At 37.7% G+C, this 21812-nt stretch overlaps 1 protein-coding gene across 1 annotated transcript in view; it reads left to right on the forward strand.

Annotated features, from left to right (window-relative positions):
• LOC108673724 overlaps nucleotides 1-20913 on the forward strand; it is a 132144-nt gene extending 111231 nt beyond the window's left edge. The window contains exons 5-7 of the mRNA XM_018161591.1: nucleotides 4376-4447; nucleotides 16852-16917; nucleotides 20637-20913. Of these exons, the coding sequence (XP_018017080.1) occupies nucleotides 4376-4447; nucleotides 16852-16917; nucleotides 20637-20913 (415 nt within the window). The remainder of the gene's footprint in view (nucleotides 1-4375; nucleotides 4448-16851; nucleotides 16918-20636) is intronic.
• The last annotated feature ends 899 nt before the right edge of the window (nucleotides 20914-21812 follow it).

The raw sequence follows: 21812 nt of genomic DNA on the forward strand, positions 1-21812 counted from the left end.
CTTTCTGTCTTAGCAGTGTTTAGAGTTTACAGGTCTATTTCTTGGACAAAAGCCAGTATTTAATGTGAGAAGAAAACATCAGTGTCGTTAACATGTATGAACTGTGCATCAACATCGTGTCACAGAGTAGCTAGTAGCTCTATAATTTATTCCATCTTCACGAAGTTTGATGCGTGATTGAAGCAAGTTATTATGAATGCCATAAAACGCCTTATAGCAGGTGCTGAAATGGCGTTTTAACTTGCCGGCACCCTCTTGCAAGCTGGTCGTTCCGTGATTTTATCGCCAGGTCATATAGAGATCGGATGAGCCTCGTGTATTGAGAAGTGAAGACCAAATTCACTTATTCTCGCGTAAAACAAGAGGATTATGTAATTGTATAAGTACAGCGTTCATAGGTCAGGAATTCGTGGTCAAAATTAATATGAGCTGGACAGGCCTAAACTATTTTGTAAGATCAGCTCAATCAGAAGTTCTCATTTTTTTATCTTTTATTGTGTTTTCACAGCAGTCGCTTGCTGGCAAGAGTTCCAAAATAAAATCACTATACTAGATTTCAAAAGAATCTAAATGGTTTAAATTAAAAACAATACGCTTCAGATCACGGTGAATAACTAGAATAAGAGAAATTCATCAGAATCATGCAGAATTAATTATCATTAGCAATATTATATCCGAGGACTAATTGAATCCAATTAACCAGGATGTGTTTAATATAAGTGTGTGCTTAAATGCATATGTTTAAATGGTGCTCTCTCAATAATTATTTGCGCGAACGAAGATTACTAATTGGTCCGTTTCACTTAAAATAAAAAGTATGTATATAAATTAAGCTTGATCTTCACACGAATTCTCTAGGTCACAGAAGCTAGAGAACAACATATCTTATATGACACTTTCAGGATATTTTCAGGGTCCAACTAAAATGCTAAACTTAACTAAAATAACATAGCTTACAGAGAATTACAAAGCAAAGAAAATGCCGCAAGAGTTCATTATATATTTACTGATATCGTTTTTAAGTAAGATCCATTGGCAGTTCAGAAATTTTGCAGCACAAGTTCAACCAATGATCACAACCGAAATTTACGAAGGAGACATTAATTGCCACAACAAAACCATGGAAACTGAAAATTTGCACAAGCAGACCGAATTACCATTGACCATCGCATATAGACTGGAACTAAATACGGTATTAAACTATGCGTGTGTTTGATAATATGAAGGTATTCTGAAATTTGGAATGTTGGAAACGACAAAAGTCAAAGCAAAAATTTTTTGAAGTCACAATAGAACGCAGGAAAGTTCCACTGCTTAGCGTAAATGTTCGGGGACCACCTAGGCTTCGGTCAAATAGTCGCTATACAATCAGCGCAAAGTTTTTTCTCGGTCTGCTTGGTTTTTCCTTCGTCTAAGAGTATGAGCAGGGTAGGTCGAGCCGATTCATACCGAGCTGGCAAGGCGTCCAGAGGCTGCTCTCGAAACCCTAAGCCGAAGCGGACATAGAGCGGCTGATTTACGTGCTCCCCGAGTCATAGACGGCACCTATTTTCGAGCCGCGCACGCATCAAAATTTTAGGGGGGGTTAGGCTGAATGAGGAGGACAATTAGGCAGTGCACAACTGCTACCTTCATGCTATGCAAGTCTTGGATACAAGTTGAGTTAAGTTGTACCCACGTACGCTGATGCGCGTTGAGATTAACTTCACGTGAAATCTACAGACAGTCGCATAAATCTATGGACAGGGAGAACATTATACGCGTAAATAAAGAACCATTTTTTAAATTTGAAAGCTAATAATACTTCAACTTCAAAAAAAGTGTTTCAAACTCACCATGGAACTAGCACCTAACAATAGTAATTTATTTATTGTTCCCTATGCCACTAAATCTGAAGGCTTTTGAAGGCTTGTTTTTTTTTTGTCCGAAAGTTGGCGCTTATCAGTTCAAGCATCAGCATACATGGCTTGTTATTTCTTTTATGTTGATAAGATTCAAGCCTTCATGCTCAGCGGCTTTCAAATTTGCTCTACTTTCTATGCTTTGAAATCTGAATTTGACATTTTTGCGCAATATCTTCTTGCTCGTGGTTTTCTGAACGCCTGATATTTTCTCAAATGAATAAATTCATATCAAAGTAATGTGATAAAATGGTCTCGAGTCTAACCTGCATTAGGAACGTGGTTTATTGTTAATTTCTATACTTTGACTAGGCATCTGAGACTTTGTTAGAGGAATTTAAACTTTTATTCATTAAATACTTTCCGAATGTTAATCTTCAGGCTTTCTTCGTGAACAATTGGAAACTCAATACTTTTTTCAGGTGTAAATATATTGTGTCTCTGTTGTCATGGTTTCTGGTCTATAAATATTGGCGTGCGGAACACATCAGCGTAAGTCGGTATTGTGTCAAGCAGCTTCTATTATAGAATATGAAGCATTGAAGTATGAGTTATCGTACTGGAAACCTACTTGCGCATCCTCCTCATTCATCAGTACGCATTCACGCCGAGCAGTGTAACGTACTTTTGCTCGGCGTAGAAATCTCAGTAGAAATTTAGCTTGCACTTTCGGTGTTTCTTTCTTTATAATCATATTACTCAGAGGTTGGCGGAAGACTAGTTTAATAACCATATTTTATCCTTATCTACTTGAAATTTAAGCAGATATGTTATTCTACATATTCGTATTCTGACTTGCCTTTTGTTACACTTCTCAGTTTAGTGTGCAATCCTCTCAGCAGTAACTTTCTGAGTTAATGTTGAGCAAATTGATTATACTTGTATTCGATAATTACGGAATTGAAGGTAGAGTTGAACTACAAATCTTTCTCAATGAGGATATTGATTTTTTGGCTTTTTCCTTTTAATTTGTACATAATTTTAGGTTGAAGCATACATGTGCTCTTATTACATAAATCCAGTCCATGACATTTCAAAACAAGATTACGAAACGCGCTATGAACATCACAGGAGAGAATTTAAAATAGATTTTTAAGAATTACGGTATGTAATGAACCAACTCGAGTTTAACCTTAATTTTTTAATTTATTTAAATTTTCATGGTGCTTATTTCTCTTAAGAACCCTAACTTAAATATCAACAAATACTGGCAATACTCCAGCACCTATTTGTATTATTTTTTGCTCGGTGCGTGCCAAGGATCCTTTGATGTAACGAGTTCCTTGTCAAGCCTCGTCCACTTTGAATAATTTCCTGCCAGAGATTGTGAACGCTAGAACTTCTGTGGTAATCGATGTTGTGTTTCGGTGTTCCAGTTTTCATCTTCGTTGTACTCTAAACGTTGGCTGTGATAATATAAACATTTGCTGTGACATTTTTTTACTTTGTCGCTTGGTAGTGAAGAATATTCTTTGATATTCCTGCCTGACAGTGAAATTACTGCGACACTGAACAATGAATCGTTTTAATACGGTACCGACTTGTTTTAATGGGCTACTGCAATAACACGCGAAAACGCTTGATTGTAAAACCTTGATCTCAGGCGACGCCAAAAGCGTAACTAACCTGAAAACGAATAGTCATTTCAATACGTACGGGCTCGGATAGTAGATTTTATCATGGGTTGCGATGCAACATTAAGAGTAATTATATATGCTTACGTTGTAAGTAATTATACTGTAGCGTTAGCTCAAGCGGATGACCGGTTAACCTGTTAGGATGAACATCTTAGTAGGAATTTCTCTACTCTCCTACGCAGCGAAATGACGATTTGGTGCGACATCTTCGAGCCATCTTCAGCGACATCTTCATCTGAAGATGTAGTCCTGATGTTACAGTATATCGAAAGTGTACGCGGTCATCACTTAGGGCATCGGCTCAGGATATCATCAAGCAATGATTCTCTACAGAGAATCATTTGATGATTATTACAGACCATAATCCGGCTGGTGGTCTGGGATAAAAATTTCCTTATGATTTTAAGTATACTCGTATACGCTGTGTATTATGCGTTGACTTGAAACGTCCACCCTTTATTTGACTTCTAATTCAAAAGTGATGCATCACTACGTATACTGCAAGGAACTTCTAATAATTCATTAATTCTACCCCGCCAATTTTTCAACAGGTACTTGGCTTAGCTGTAAGCCATATGTTATTCTGCTACTCTGTCCTAATGTTAATGACTCGAGTGGCTGAACTGAGAACACATTTACTATTGTACCGCCCTGTGCTACTCTGTCTCAATGTTATTGTATTATTGACTCACGTGGCTGAACTGAGAACAAATTTACTATTGTACCGCCCTGTGCTACTCTGTCTCAATGTTATTGTATTATTGACTCACGTGGCTGGACTGAGAACAAATTTACTATTGTACCGCCCACTGACGAGCCAAATGTGTTACCCATTAGGACTCCAGGTGGCAGCGGGTCGCGGCGGTCCAGCATGAAGGAACTTTTAGTGTCTCTCTCGATGGACAGAAGGTCAGAAGTGCCGCTGAATGTATTTGCTGCACTTTCACCGCCCAGTATTTTCTTCTTGAGCTTTCCACCCTTTGTTTTGTCCACGTAGGATTTGCAAAACTGCACAAGTATTCTGGCATACTTATGCTTCAACAGTACCATCTTCATGACAATGTTCTTGACCCGAAATGGCCCCTACAGATCTGTCTTCGTTTGAGCTGAATTCACGCTCTGTGTTTTCCCTGACGCACAACAAATCTTACTTGACTCCAACTGATTGACAAAACAAAATTATTCATAATTTCATTCATTCCATTCCTATTATCATCATTATTCTTTGTAGCAGGAACAATTCTCGCTATCCTGCACTAAATTCCCATAGTGTTGCGTTACAGCAGTTCATTCCGATCTACTCTAATATTGATGAGGTAAAAAAGGATATTTGAGTTGCAAACGTTAAAATTTATCGTCAGTCAAAGTAGAACATGAGTTTTTATCAGCAGTTTCCATCAGACAGAACTAAATCTTGCAAACTGGACAATATAATCGCAATGAAAAATTGCCGTTAAGCTTTTTAGACCCCTATAGGGCAAAGACGTGCTAATGAATCCAGAATTTAAGAATCCTCATTCATCCGAATGTTCAATTTAAATACCAAATTTCGTTGTCATTTTGAAATTTTAAAGAAATCAATATATCCATAAGTGCTAATTTTGCGTTTCTTTTCTTATAAGTATCAATTTAGTAGCTGATATCACACATTGCATGCATTCTCAAATCCTTGCCTCGTTTCTTCTCTATTGACTAAAATGAAAAATTCGACGCTACTTAACTAATAACCTCACAATAATATATTTGCCCATCAAAATGGCATCAATGAATTGATATGAATAATTAGGCTGAATTAATTTGATGATGCTTTTCAAGCAGTATTTTTCTCTCACAGATTGGGTTATTTTTTTAAAGTGCACAATTTTGAACCAAGAATAAATTTGATATTAGTTTGAGACGAAGTCTTAGTTGCAATTTTTTTTTACTTCCCCTTGCCCGGCTCTGGAACAAGGAAAATGTACCCCATATCTTTCCTCCAACACCTTACGCAGTTCAGTTTCTGTACGGGTTCTTCAACATTCTCTAAATTAGTTAAGAGTACGACAAGGATAAAATGCAACTATTTCTCTCTCGAGAAAGTTCAGGAGCAAAGTTAGCCCAGTCGCGTAGTGTGACTCCGGCCCATCACTCCAACCAGTCCGCTCGAACGGACTGTAAATCTCAGCCCTTCCCCTTGCCCTACATGCGCATTATTTTCCCTCCCTTGCTCTGCCTTCTCTTGCTTTCTAGATTAAAAACTCGCGTTCTTGGAATTCCATTTTCTCTTACTCGGTTCCCGTCCTCTTACCTTTATTTGTTCTCTTGTGCTCAATTGTGTGTGTAGCACAACAATACCGATTTAAATTTAAAATTGTGTCATCACACAATAGATCCAATGCTCAAAACTCTTCTCTCCTGCCCTCATCATATACCCTCTCTCGTATTTGCTTTCATTATGCGCAAGTGCATTTCACTTTTATCCGAACAAACTCTCATTAGTTAATTTAGTTGACCTGTCACATCTCGTCTTAAAGGCAATTTTTTCATTTTAGTTTAAACTTGAGATTCAATGCCATTCGCTGGAAACATCACTGGAATCCTCAACAAATTCTTTCAAGCACCTGAATATGAACACAGAAAATGGGGTGGCACCTCATTTCCTTCCTACATCCAATCACTTCAATGAACGCATTCGTAAGAGACACTCACGTCGCAGACGAGCGTCTTCATGTGATTGACTTGCCCTTGTTTGCAGTTCATTTGTCGTGGGGGCGACAGTGCAGCCCTCGTCAGATCTTTCAGGTTGTCTTCTTGTCGCCTTCATGATTAGCGACGCAAATGACAGAAGCCGTGCCCATTTCCTCTCAGGGAAATGATTGAAGGTTTGATGATTGAGGCACCTGGGATTTGTTGATTGTGCTCAAAACAAATCACAATCAGTTCAACAACAACAGATTCGGGCTCAACAATCAGATTCGGTCTTCTTATATTGGTTTAGTGCACAGCGGCAAAAAATCTCGCTTAATTCTTACGGTGACAATTCATATATTCTTAAAATTCTGTCTATTCTTCTACATTGACTGGTAATTATCAGAAATCTTGGCCCGCTAATTGGTCAATAGTTATCTAATGACTAATTCTAAAAATTTGCTCGTGGCTCCAAAAATCATTACATTTATACATGTTCTTAGTAAATGAATAGGTATAGGCCAATCTGCTTTTATTATACTTGAGCTGAAAACCTGCAACAGCACCAAATTAACAGACTCAAAATGTCATACTGAACAAACCGCTTAGAATTTTTTAGAAATTATACCGCTGGCGGTTTCGATCTATATTTAAATATCAAGTGAAGAAAAATTTAACTATCGTTAATTTTTACCGTCTCATATAATGACCGAAGCCTTGCTAAATTTTATTCCAACCTCATCCAGATAAAAATTTAAATCTCGCCTCATATACGACTCATAAAACTTCAACTTCACCTAACATATAACAGTCAGTCGAATCCGAGTAATAAACTTAATTACAAAACTCAATGGGTTCTTTAACATCATGCTTTTACTGCCCTTTAAACTGCTGACTCCTATGACTTTTGGCCTCTGCAAAATCATAATTTTTACTTTTATATTCGTACGTGACTTTCCATGACTTTTAATGTCAATATATGTCTTCGTCGTTCGATTCTGATTGCCTATTCATGAGGCTCTTCGCTTCTCCATCAGCGAGCAACCTTTCCTTGGGGGGCGCCTGACCCAAAAATCTTTTGTCGAATGTCTTCCATATTTTCAGACTTTCTTCGACAATCCTTGTTTTGTCTTAAAATTTGTTTAATGTTAGACGGTTCTAATGTTTGTGAACTATATCCAAGACCCGTCGTTGAATACTACGCACATTTCTCCTACAAAATTTCATCCTCCCATCCTTTACTCTGTCCACTGACGTATATATGTTTCTATTCTATTCTATTCTATTCTATTCTATTCTATTCTATTCTATTCTATTCTATTCTATTCTATTCTATTCTATTCTATTCTATTCTATTCTATTATGTGACTAACTCTTCACTGCGACACTCAAGCAATTTTCCTAGCAAACACTCTTAGCTCCGTATGAAGTATTACGTCTTTTCGTCCGAATTTAAACGTTTTTCGAAAAAATAATGATCACTGCATTTTTCTTCCCATTTACAGTAAAGTACAGTCTGTAATATTTATAGTGAAGAACATGTATAGGCATCCTGATCTCGCCGGGTATTGGAACGCGTGTGGGTAATATAAATTTTACGAGACTTTTAAAGGATGTTAATAATTTACAATCTAATTGCAAACATTTTAATGTTATTCAAGGACATTTAGTTGATCAGAAAAAAACTTTCAATTGATTATTTTAATTTCATTCACCTATTTCAAGTTGGTATAAAGAGAAACATTATAAATGGTTGATATTCGAATTAAACTCATGTTCTTCACTTTAAATTGTTTATAAATCACGTGTTTGTCTTTTTGTATAACTTTCTAATGTACTATACTGTTTTAGATATCTAAAACAAGCGTTTATTTTTCGATCGTGAATGCCTTGGCTTCTGTGAAAATTCAGTCTCTCATCTACATAAGATTTTATGTTGTGTTGTTATTAGAAGACTCTATATTAAATTATACATTTCTTGTGTTTCTTTCAATACGATTTTCATTATCTATTTAAGTCAATCTTCAGCTATTTGGCGTTCCTCTTCCTCTTGTTTGTAAAAAACTTATCACCTTCAGACTTGAGTCAACCTAATGCCAAAGTTGACATCAAAGCTCGCAGAATGGACTGATGAAATAAGAGGAACCTATACTACGTTACAAACGGGTCTCCTTACGTGCCACTAAAATTACAATAAATAAATAAATTATGCTTAATTTACAATGTGATCCGTGCGCAGCTCTCCACCATAACGATCGTAAGGGTATCCATGACTTTGGAAGTGTTCTCCGTTACTTTTTACAAGTTTACTTTACCCTCCAGTTTGTGTACTGTCAGTCATGATTAACTAATAACTAAATCATTTAGTGCTTGGCGATAATCGTCATACACAAGTAATTATACAAATTGGCTCATTTTCGCTGCAGCGCGTTATTCACAAATAATAATTGTACATTTTCAATTATCCAGTAACCAGCTCAGCCAATTAGTAGTCTTTATTATCAAATGAGATACGAATGCTTCTCTTATATATTCTGATACGAAGAATGCGATGCACATTGCTTAATTCATCACTATGATTCGATACAGATTGCGTAATTTCATCGTTATATTCCGATGCTATCACTGTTAGAAAAAACGGTGAAAAAACGGTCCCACTGGCGTTCTAGTGGCCGGTCGTCCCGTGAAAATAAACTGTTTCGCCGTTTTTATCAAATGTTCTATGGATTTCTAGTGTTAAATTAGAATAAAAACGGCGACACGGTGTTTCTTTTCACGTGCCGACCGGCCACTGAAACGCCGGTATAATACCGTTAACGTCAATTTTTCTAACAGTGTATAAGTGCATAATTTCATAACCAGAAAACAGTGCTGATTACAAAATTTAATTGCTATATTCCTATTCATATTGCACAGTTTTAAAACTAAAATCCGATGTAAATTGCGCTATTGTATCACTATAATTGGATGAAGTATTCACAATTCCATTGCTATGCACCGATGCATATTGCACAATTTTATCATTTTGTTGCGACGCAGATTGCCCAACTGTATAACTATATTCCAAAATAGATTGCACCATTTTATTACTATTGTTCATGATAATTGCACAGTTTCATAGCCAAAACCTGATGCAGCTTACGCAATTTTGTTGCCATATTTTGATGACATTTGCACAATTTTACCATTAGATTCTAGGGCAGATTTCACATTTTTATCTCGACAAATTCATAAATCTGCATCATAAATCTTGCACAATCTCACCACTATATAGACCGGTATGTACACCTTTTCAAGTCATTTTCCTCACAATAACGTGTATATCTTCGCTGCACGAATTATTTCTTTACTACAGCTCCCTTGCATATCCAAGATGATAAATATTGTAACATTAACACTTCCTGATTTTCGTTTCTGAGATATGCAGCTTCTCCTGCACTGTAATCCGATTTTCTTTTAACAAATGTATTCATAATAACGCAACTCAAGCTCTCCAAGCTCGCTCATTAAGTCACAAGTTGGAACCTTGGCGCTCGTAGCCAGATTAGAGATCTAAAGTCATGACTTTCATGATATTTTTTTTAGCAGAGTACAGCACCTCGGTAAATATTTATTTCGTAGGTGGCGTTCATCCGGCGCATCAAAGCAATCTTCGCCTTCCATAACTTCCAACAAAAATTATTCCTAAGCAAATGACGGATGCTTTGTTACGCGAAATTTTCCGAGTTGTATCACCAGTAGCGTTGAATAATTCACTGAATTCTAAATCTCAGAGGATTGCAAAGTTGGAGCAGCAGAATAAAGTTCAGAGTCTCGGAGCGCAATGGCACTGCATCATTGAAGACGTTGCACTCTGCACTGCAGATACTGGCAGACAGTACACTTTGATCTTGCTTTAATTAAGAAATTAAATAATTGTTCAACTTTTTTTCACTTCTGTAGTGGACCCTTAACAGGTTCTGGTTACGTGCGTCAGGTGATTCACGAATTTTCAAATGTTGGATACTCAAATCACGTTGGATACTCAAATGTTGGATACCTACTCAAATCAGGTGATTCACGAATTTTCATATCTTGGATACAAAGGTTTCTATTCTAGGAGAAGCGTTGAAAATTAAAATTAGAACCAGTCTGAGTTATTATATATCCCTAGAAATACTTTCTTTTAAGGAAAATAGGTCCATTCAGATGATTAATGAATAACTCGGAGATTCCTACTGTTGTACTCTATTGCCCACATTTATTCAATTCGCTTGTCCAGCTCTTTGTCTGACAGAGCATGAGCGTTTTATTTTGCAGTGCTGATATTATTTCCCAATTCTGTTCCTTTGCAAAATTGTTCATCATGGTAAAAGTTTAAAAGATAATTTACTGAAAGCAATCGCATTATTTTCCAACTGGAAAGCAATAATGATAATGGTGGTTTGCACGCAAAGTGGTAGAAAGCATTCTGATCAGAATGATCTCAGAAATTGTTAGAGATTTTATAAAAATGGGTACTTAAAATATTTAAAAACTCTCAGAGACTTTAACAAATAAATAAATTCAGTAAAATAACCGTTTACTGTCGAAAATATGCAAAAGAAAATCTTTCTGTGATGCACTTTATATTTTCTTTGGTATAATTTCCGGAAAGTTCAAAGTACGTCAGAGAAGATTATGTCTGAATATTTATCATTCAGACAGTGTCTAAATAATTCAATTTCTAAAATTTAAATTCGAGCACTGGCCGCCGTACCTCAAGGGCATGAGCTGAATGCCCGTGCTTCCATAAACTGAAACTCGAGAGACTACCTCAATTGTTATCTGACCTGGAAGTAGAACTTTGGATGAGTGCTTATTTTATTTCATTTATATCCCTTCGCCTCAAAACTTTGATGCCTTCCCAGAATAATTTAATAGATAAGCGTTCTATCATCCGTTAATAGCTGTTTTATTCTCCATTAGTTGATTGCATATTCGCCTAAAATAATCGCAACACCGCCATGCAGCTGCAAGTCTACGACAAAAGTATAGCTGCCTACACAATACATTCATATTTACCTAAACTTGATAAAGTATCCCTAAACTTGATAAAGTATGTGTCCCTCGCAGCACACGTGTCCCTCACAGCACACGTGTCCCTCACAGCACACGTGTCCCTCACAGCACACGTGTCCCTCACAGCACACGTGTCCCTCACAGCACACGTGTCCCTCAAACACAATTGTCCCTCACAACGAAATTTCAACCTGCCAATTTTATTGGCGACTCAGCTTTATAGTTTATTTGCTCTCAAACGATATCGCAAAATACAAAAACAGCCCGGGTGCCTGCGGTGGCGCGAGCGTATTGTTAATAAAAATATAATTATCTCACCATGACGCGGCATTGAGCCACTCACCCAAACTGAATCTAGGTTCTAACGATAATTCTTAATTGAAAAAAAAAGAAACAAAGAGCATTCCATCATATACATGATTGGCTTGATTTCTATTTGTTCTCTTCACTGATAGGCAATTTTACGTTGGAACATGAATTCATATGTAACAATAATTGCAATTAATGATATTAATGAAAATTTATATTATTCTAATATAAATGTTATATCCTTGAAGAGATGAAGTCGAAAAGCGAATATTCGAAGAAGAAATTTTAAAATCCGTTCACAATTGTTAATTTGACTGGAGTAAAAAAGTGCAGAATGTTCCTGATGTTAAGGACTAATCAATAAATATGCTTTCAGTGACCCCAAACATTTGACCGATGATCGAAAATAAAGGATTAATCAAATTGAGAAATAAAGAACCATAATAATACATGAGCTTTATATTAAATAAAACAAAATTTAAACCGTGTGTCTTTCTAGCCCTTGCCTATTAATTCGTAATCATGTCCTAGGTTCGGAGCACCGCTCCGTGGTAGATCACACAGCCATGACAAGGCACATGGCGGGTCTACACGAGGTCACGTAATAGTTCACACAAAAACCGATAAGACAGTACACGTAATCTAACTATTCATGAAATTATTATACTGAAACGCGTTCCCTAACACTGTGACCTCATTGGTCGAATCCTTCTCGCCCCGTAACTAAGCTCAGTTTTCGGTCGCCAGAAAAACACGAAACCAGTTCGCGTTGCTGACAACCAGAAATTGAACCAAACCGTGCAACTCGATCACGTACTGAGTATAATACTCGGTAATAATGTAGTATCACAATTAATATTTGTTCCTCTTAATGCGCTCTATGGAACGCTGTTTGTCTGGTCGTGGCTTTGTAATATTGGTTTTTCTGTGGCTCGGTGCGACCATTATTTTTCCTAAACCCATTGATGTGTACAAAGGTAAACTGTATGTCTTGCTTCTCTGTGTTCAGCCACGAACTTTGACGTTATTTTTTCGTACGACGTCTCAACACGAATTGCCTCTGCAAGTTCTTATACAAACAGCATATAACGATGCATTACATAAACTTTAAAGCAAGATATAATGACGCTAGCTTTCTCCATTTTGTATGTCTTAGAATTTCATCTGCTAATATTTGTATCACTCATCATAACTTGCATGTGACCCGTCCAGAAGCACTAACTTAAGGTAGAAATTAGCGGATTGTGAACTGTGAATGTATGTATAAATTATACTCGTATTTGAGCAAAATAACAACCAAGCAAGAGATTTGGCTGGCACTGCTATACTATGGAGTGCGGAATACCAAAGTCATGATAGTTAATTAAGGTCGAGCTACAGTCACCTTTGTGCTACTTCAAAGCGCACGCCAGTAGGACTACAATACACGTATTTTACACGGTGAAGCTGCTGAGTAAGTGGGCCAAGCTAAACTCTTGTTGCTGTTGTTATGTTACTCTTATAAATAGATTGCACATCCGCTGCGCAACGCATTCACCCTAATAGATGGGCTAATTAATGTTTATTGTATATTATAAATGAATACTTAAGCTTTGTATTGAAACTCTTGTTTAGGTCGAAGAAAGTATTCGGTGTCTTTGATGTTATTAATTAAGTATAAAGCTAAATTATATGTAATTGCATTGGCATTTTCATACATGCATTTTGTTGTGTTATTTTATATGGTTCTTCCCTATAACGTCACTGCAGCAGAGGTAACTATGCCCCAGAGCGGATGTTTTTACAAAATATAAATTTTCCCTTCAGGTTTTCTGCACGTAATAAGGTTTCATTTTATGTGTATTGTTTGTTGAATATTGTTTATTTTCATGCGTCGCTGTATTCCGAATATCCAATAAGTGTGCCTATTTTAAATGCTCTCTGATTTAGTTCAGCTTTCATTTATGTTACCAGGGTTAACAAATGAACTAATAAGTTTCACGTTTACCTGACTTCTATCCAAACAAAATATAATGCAAAATTGATGCCAAAATAAATAAAAGGTTAATACAATGATCAACAGTCGATCTTGGACTCGCAAATGTGAAAACCTATAGATTGAACGATGCTGTAAAAGGCTTATTTGATATAAGTGTCGGACAGCTCGGTTTCACAGGTACCCAGGGTCGAGTCACCGCTGCTCTTTTTTTATGAATCAATGCACGTATTCTGCGATGTATTAAGAAAAATTAAGGAAAACTTCAACGAACAATACTTTCTAATCTTGATGAATAATGTCGTTCTAATAGAGTGACGTCGCTATAGGGGACCGTCACGCAAAAATTTAAATTTAGTCGCATCAACACGAGTCGAAAATATAACCCCTCATTTTTATTAATCTTCTTTTAACCGCTAAGAGAAAACCAAAAAAAAACACTAAATCCATGTTTTCAAATATCACGCGCAGATTCCAAACGGCTAAGCTTACCTGATCGTGATCAATTTGACTACATAACACCGTGATCAATCAATTAAAAACCGCCAAATACTTCATCAAAACCTTACTTAAATCCTCATTATGTGCAGTAAATGTTACTTGGATTACCCTGAGACATTACATTGAACATTTTCATATCCATATGAGCCGCCACCATATATGAAGTAAATGCACATCCCTGCACCCATGCCGAACACTTCATCAATTTCATGGCCTACACTTTTTCGAAACTATACACAATGGCATCCGTTCATTTCTACATTGCAAACTTAGACACACGGTGTTTAAATATTTTATACCTACCTGATACGATGATCATGTTCATGGGAAGCCTGTCCTAATACAAACTCTTGAACCTAAATGTTCCTCAGATTTAATGGTGGTCTGTCAAACCGAGTTAGCGAGCCCCCGGCTTCTCTTTTCTTTCTTATAAACCCCCGACTGATTGTCAATCGTTCCAAACAAATGAACACAGACGTTGTAAGCGCCCGCCTTGTCTCAGTACGGCAGGATAATTAAATTCCTAGTCGAGAACTACGCGATGTAACACTGACAAATTTGATCATGTTTATAATGCCAAAAATGTATCCGGAAAGTTATTGTTCAGGTTATTTATATTTTGGGGAATACTGCGAGTTTAAATTTTTAAACTGAATTTCTATCTAAATTAACGTATGAAAGTTTGCTGGAAATGAAAAATTGCAGCTTATTTTCCTAGTAAGTAATCGAATTTTGCTTGTTGAGAACAAAATCAGCGGATGAATACGCTAATAATTTGACACAAATTAAAAAAATTGTAATTGATTATTCGCTCTAAATTATTTTAATTATAACTAAACTTTACATAGTATTGTGTAATTTCTACAGTCTCGCGTGTACACTGAATGCTCTAATTAATTATACTAGATCCCAGGCTAGAACCGATACGTCACCTGTAGTAAATGACACTTTCTTTAATGAAAGTGTCATTAATTAACTACTAAAAATAAATAATCTCCTCTCGTTATCGTTACGCAACTAAGCGACCAGTGATTCATATATTTTCCTTGAAGCTTTCATCTAGACAAACAGTTCATCATTTGCATTATCTGATTATCACTGTTCAATAAAAAAGCCAATATCGACAATTATACACTCGGGCTCAAAGGAAGCCAGACATTTACATGGTGATTGCTAGCAACGCTAACTCATTGTAACGATTTTACCGAGCGTGATCGCCGGTGCTAAGGTCAGCGTACTAGCCTCGCTAATCGACCTCATCTGCCCAGATCATTGCACGGAACTCCATGACGGGTTTCCCTTCATAGCCGCTGTTGAGATATGTAGCGTGCTCGATTGCACGGAGTATTACCATTCGCGTCTCTATAATAGCGGATTCATCCGCTGATTTTGTTCTCAATAAGCAAAATTCTATTGCTTACTAGAAAAATTAGCTACAATATTTCATTTTCAGCAAACTTTCATACGTTAATTTAGATAGAAATTCGGTTTAAAAATTTAAACTCGCAGTATTCCCCAAAATAAATAACATGAAGGCAAAATACTATCAGACAATCTTATTATTATCAAGTACAAGATTTGTACTTGTACACCCTAATTATTATCATGCATTATATATTATTATATTTTCGATGCTATTTCTGACCCACTTTTGCCTAGCAACCCACTGAGACACACGACACTCGAACAATGAAGTGATTTGAGTCCCGGCGGGGGATAGACGCTCATGAGTGCGAAGTCACGCACCCCAATTAGCAGCAAACTCTGCCGCACTCTATCTTGCCTACCAGCCGCCACCTCAATTAAATTGATAACGTTCGTCATAAATAACATTTAACTGTATGACTACAATCAACAAGTGCAATCTTTGTGATTATCTGCATTCTGATAACTGATGCATTACGTCATGGAACGTGTATGATCGATTTACAGTTTACTATTGGAACAATTAGGATTGATACTACCTTCATAAACACTAATCATCGTTGAGTGTTGGCAATGTACAACTTATTTGGTATTGCTGAACATCACATAATAATTATATGAGCTTTGAAATGCATCAATAAGTGGAAATGGCCGCGATGCCTGACCTACTCGCAAACAACGCCACATGACACCGATGTACAGCCAGCTCTATTACGACGACCTCTCAAACATTTTTTAATTGAGCACTTAACGTTCATCAGCGTTCCCATTCAAAAACTGTTTTCGGTAGCATCGACATGGATTCAAATGAATATATTCGACCCTCTTTTGCAAGTTTTTTTTTTTAACGAATTAAATCTGAATTGAGCATCGTTCCCCAGCCGTGCATACATCCGTACACATCCAACACTTCACAGTTGGCGACATGGGCGACACTGAAAATTTTTATCGCAAAATTCAGAAAAATATTTCTTGCATTGTGTAACGAAACACGTGAAACACTATAATCAACAAGTTAACTACGGCACAAAATCTAGCAAACATCCAAATCTCGGCTCAACTGGGCCCATACTTTCAAAAAAAGGTAAGAGATCGTAAGTTCATCAGCCAATCATTGACGGCCTTTCAAGCAAAATCCACCAATCGTAGACAAGAAAATAGAGCGTAAGTACTTACGTTCACTTAGCGAGTTTTGAAAGTATGGCACCTGGTCAATAAGTTTATGTATTTTATGAATACATGTGGCTGATTTAATGGGTGTAATGACTCCGCGAGGCTGAGTTGATGTAATTCTTGGCCCCACGATGTAGAGTTGATGTGTTTCATGACCTCTCCATGCACTGTTAATTGACACATTCGATGACCTCTCATGGCTGAGCTCGCCTTCCTCCCACAGGAGGTCCCTGCGTCTCAATGAGCTGCCCTCCCACCAGCAGCTGTATTGGAAGGACGCCTCCAGCGGGTGTGTGGTCTATTATTTCTCCTACTTGTCCATCCTATGATATTCATTTAATATATGTACTTCCTCCACAGAACATACTGCTCCTCCTGATGTTTCTCAACATCTTTAGTGTCCATAAGTTTTCCTAATATATTTTTTAATAACTCTGCAAAAAAAGCTACTTAGTTAAGGTGACTTCCCTCACCTTCTGCACAGACCTCTGACCAGAGATCTCGTGTTGATCCAAGTACAACTCCAGCTATTGTTTATTGAGTCCCACCTCACGCACCCACGGGAATAGCCGACTCTGTAATATTTTTCTATGAATATTAGATTTCCGAGAAGCTTTTAGCACTCCGTTGTTCTTGCGCAACTTTTTTCCTTACGCCCCTGAACGTTTTCGCAATAAAATGCCTACTGCGAAGTATAGGCGGTGACACACCAGGCCCCATTAGCGCAGAGATAAGACCTCACAACAAGATTGCCTTCTCAGGAATTGCTATTGCTCTAGAAAATAGCGACTCTAGTCCATGTAAAATGAGCGGGGGCTGAGCCATCGCTTGGGGATGTTTGTTTCCTAAACAATCCCAGTATTAACTACAGCTATGTTGGTAATTGTGAATGCTCCTCTTGTAGATTTACTTCTGATATTTCAAATAAAAATCCGCCTAGTAGTAGTAATGACCTATTTTGTCATCCTATTAGCTTATTTTATTATTCCATTCCTGACCACCCTCGCCTTCTCGATCAATGTTCCGAGAAAAATTTGTTCTCCCAGTAGCTGCAACTCCAGTTTCTCTATTAACGCCCTTCCATCGCTCGTCCAGTCGTCCAGAAGACCGTCATCGGCATGTTGACTGTGATGTCACTCGCCGTTTACGTTCGCGAATGCGCTCTGTTGCTCGCTCCATTGTTCGCATGTTGCACGAACCGTGGATTGTGTTTTTTATTGTCGTCACTGAGCGGTCTCTTTCACGATAATTTTTACGACCATTTTTCTAATTCAAATAAACTTTTATTATGAGCCTATAATAGTGGAACGACATATATAAATATATTTATTCTGGTTAGCTTCATCACTTCCACTTTAATGACTCAATTAGGAATAGAATTTCACTCAAAACCACTATCTATAAAATTATGTTCAATTGTTGACAATTTTTCCCGGCTTCTTTTTTTGTGGCCGGCATTATCTCTTTACATGAGCCGAGGTTATGGCTTCATAACCTAGTTATGGCCAGCAAGTGAGTACCATCATGTTACAGGACAAGCCGAACGAGTGAGTACTACGTACGTCCGACGAAATTATTTTTGAATTTCCAGAGACGCCTTCCTTTTATTGTCATACTTGCTAACCTCTCTCCACGCGATACTGTGAGAACCATCGAAAAATACTCAAAGATATCGAATATACTTTTTCTTCGATAGTTCATTGCAAATCTTCAAGTTACAGTACACACAATCTTTACGTTCAGTTACCTCCTCAGCACCTAAAAAAGACCTTTGCTGCTGCTACTCCGGTTCGGTTCTTTGGCGCTCAATGGATTTCATTATGAAATGATTTTTCACTTTCTTTCCAGGTTTTCTTGTTTTAGTTACTGAATCTTGTACGTATTTACCTATTCACTAATGTATGTATTATTGTAAACTATGAGATAATTACAGTGCGGTTTCCTTCGGTATGCATGTACTGCAATTTTCATTACAATTGGAATGTTTTTTGCATGTGTAAATATTTTTCCCTTTAATTCTACACTTGCTTTAGTTTTTGTACTGCAGTTTTCCTTACAATTGGAATGCTCTTAGCATGTTGTAAATATTTTTTTCTCTAATTCCACACTTGCTTTAGTTTTTGCCAGCTTGTCCTTGCAGAGTTGACCTGCTTGACTTTTTTCCGTGGGAGTTGTTCATTGCTTCTATTCCTGTATTCACTCATTTTTTTGTAGAACATTCTTTGTTATCTTATAAGTTGGCATTTGCTTTTAGTTTTTTATCAAGAACCATTGTTTATTTATTTGTTTTTACATATTCAATTGTTTTCGTGCTCGTTCATTTGCTTCCTCTTAAGTTAAACAATTTTTTTAACTTCTTTGTTTTTCCTTCAATGCGTGTTCAAGTAAAAATTTCGATCGATTTTCTCCGATTTTCTTCCTTTTGTGTAGTCTTACTCGACCAGAGTTGCCGCCTAAAAGATGGTTTAATCAATGATCAAGCTATCCTCAGCTGACGGTTCTTCGTTTAACACTTTAACTCATCCTAATTCAGGCGCCGCGGCATTCCCAACTAAACCTACCTACAAATTTAATGAATTTATATGAGATTTGATTTTCAATTTACTATTTATTTATATAAGTTTTTCGAAAAAGTTCCGAATGCAATTTGTTTCATGTACGTTTTATTTGGCTTGCTTATTTTAATGCTCTCCGCCTCCCATTCACATGTACATGAACTCCCGGGAAGAGGACATCGAAAACATTCCATTTTAGTTTGCCATCGACATGTTTTCTTTGAATCCTGTGGAGTAAATTTAAAGGATTAACTGCGATAATATGATAGGACCTAATTCTTTCTCTGATATATCAGCCTGTATTTATTTCCCCAAGATTGTTAGCTGCATCGCGTATCACTTGGTGCACGTGTGCGAGGGAACTGCAGCTTTTAAAATTTTCAATCCAATAAATTTTAATTTAATAAAATGTCATTAATTGTTTCCCATTATATGAACTTTACATGAAAACTCAAAATTTAGATGCATTAACACCTGCCCAATAGTAAATTTTTCGTTGCTTGAATAATGGTATATAATATGAAGAAGTGTTTTAATCGTTCAAAAGACTTTGGTTTAACGGAAAAATGTACGCTGAATTATAACACGTCGGTCAACGATTCGACGGTTGAAGGGAAATCGTGTCCTTGAATTCAGTCTGTGTCGCAAACACTGTAGCACTCACTTTAGATGTTGTCATAAACAATGTAACACTAACTTTAGATGTTGTCATAAACACTGTAGCACTAACTTTATATGTTGTCATAAACAAAGTAGACATTGATGTTGATGCCTCGCTTCAGACGTTACTCTAATGATTGTAGACGTAAACTGACCTCTCACTTCAGACAGCGACGTAAATAATGCTGGAATTAACTGTGTACGAACTTAAAACATTGTAATAAACAGAGTAGTCGTTGTCCTCGATTTCAGACGTTAATTGAGCCCTGACTTCAGTCCTTGCATGAGCATTTTAGACGTCAATTGATCCCTCACTTCATACGCTACAAACAATGCAGAATACATTATAAATTTACTTACAAGGCCCCTAGATTATATAACCTTACTTGTTGCCTTACCCTCTAATCGTAGCATGGAGCAGGACCAAAAAAAACCTGCATAGTTACCTGATTGAATGATTCAATTCATTTATTTTGTGATAAGTTTTGAATTTCTCTCAAACCGTCTACACTACCGTCCGCTGTCTCATCACCACTCTAACTCGTAACTAGCAATCCTCTGCCCCCATCAAACATCATCATACCACTCGCTCCCGCACCACTCAACTCCCTCACTACCACCACTCGATCGTACTTTCCTCTCCATCCTCGTTCTAGCATCACTTTTCCCTCTTATTCCCTTCTCTCTCTTTCCCTCCATCATCACTTTACCCTCACTCTGCTGTCACTTTACCCTTGCTCTACTCTCACTCTACACTCGCTCTATACTCACTTTACCCTCGCTCTACCCTCAGAAAATACCTCTCTGGCACCCCACGTCGCTCTGCCAGCGTTGACTCGCTCGTCGACCAGACTGGCAACAACAACAACAACAACAACAACAACTGCATCACTTACAACCACAACAGCCTGCTGGTGCCGGGCAGCGCCCACCACCCGCCACCATGCCCGCCATCCTTCAGGGGCAACGGCGCGGCGCGGGCAGCGATGCCCGCGTCGCCGTCGCCGGGCAAGCGCCCCGCAAAGCCGGACCGCGCGGCGCACTACGGTACAGGTGCGTGGGCGCGTTGACGTGTACTACACTCTTTATTGCACGTATCTCTACTGGGAGCCTTTTTTTCTAGCAACCAATGCAACCAACTCTCAATAAAGCATGTTCTCCTAGGTTGCCCTGGATATAACTGTTATAGAACTATTATATAATCACTACGGAACTTATTTATAAAAGTTATATCCAGGGCAACCTAGGGGAACATGCTTTATTGCACGTATTTCTACTTGGAGCCTTNAGCATGATGCGTGTCCTCACCACTGAGGCGCAGCATGATGCGTGTCCTCACCACTGAGGCGCAGCATGATGCGTGTCCTCACCAAGTAGTGATCGCTATTGATATCAGCGCCTCTCCTCTGTACTGCGTGTCCAGGACAGACGATCTCCACCTACCGTTGATCAGGAGGTGGTCGATCTGATTATTTACTCTTTGATCTGCCGACACCCATGCTGCTTTGTGGACGTTCTTGTGGGTGAATAATATATGTAGGTTAGGTTGCCCTGGATATAACTGTTATAGAACCATTATATAATCACTACGGAACTTATTTATAACAGTTATATCCAGGGCAACCTAGGTGAACATGCTTTATTGCACGTATTTCTACTGGGAGCCTTTTTTTCTAGCAACCAATGCAACCAACTCTCTAAAGCATGTTCACCTGTTAGCACAAGTCCATTAAGCTGGCAAAACTCACATTTCTTTCTCCATTATCATTCTGCATCCCCAGTCCATAAACGCCAGCATAGTCCTCTTGTACCCACTGTCGTCATTTCCAATTTTAGCATTGAGGTCTCCCATGATGATGGTGATGTCATTCCTGATGCATCCATTTAATGTTTCTTTTAGCTCTTGGTAGAACTGTTCTTTCTCACAGCACATCCACTTGGTATTTCCTTTTCTCAGCACATCCACTTG

This window comes from Hyalella azteca, unplaced genomic scaffold, assembly GCF_000764305.2.
Source record: "Hyalella azteca isolate HAZT.00-mixed unplaced genomic scaffold, Hazt_2.0.2 contig17243, whole genome shotgun sequence".
In the NCBI taxonomy this organism is placed as follows: Eukaryota; Metazoa; Arthropoda; class Malacostraca; order Amphipoda; family Hyalellidae; genus Hyalella; species Hyalella azteca.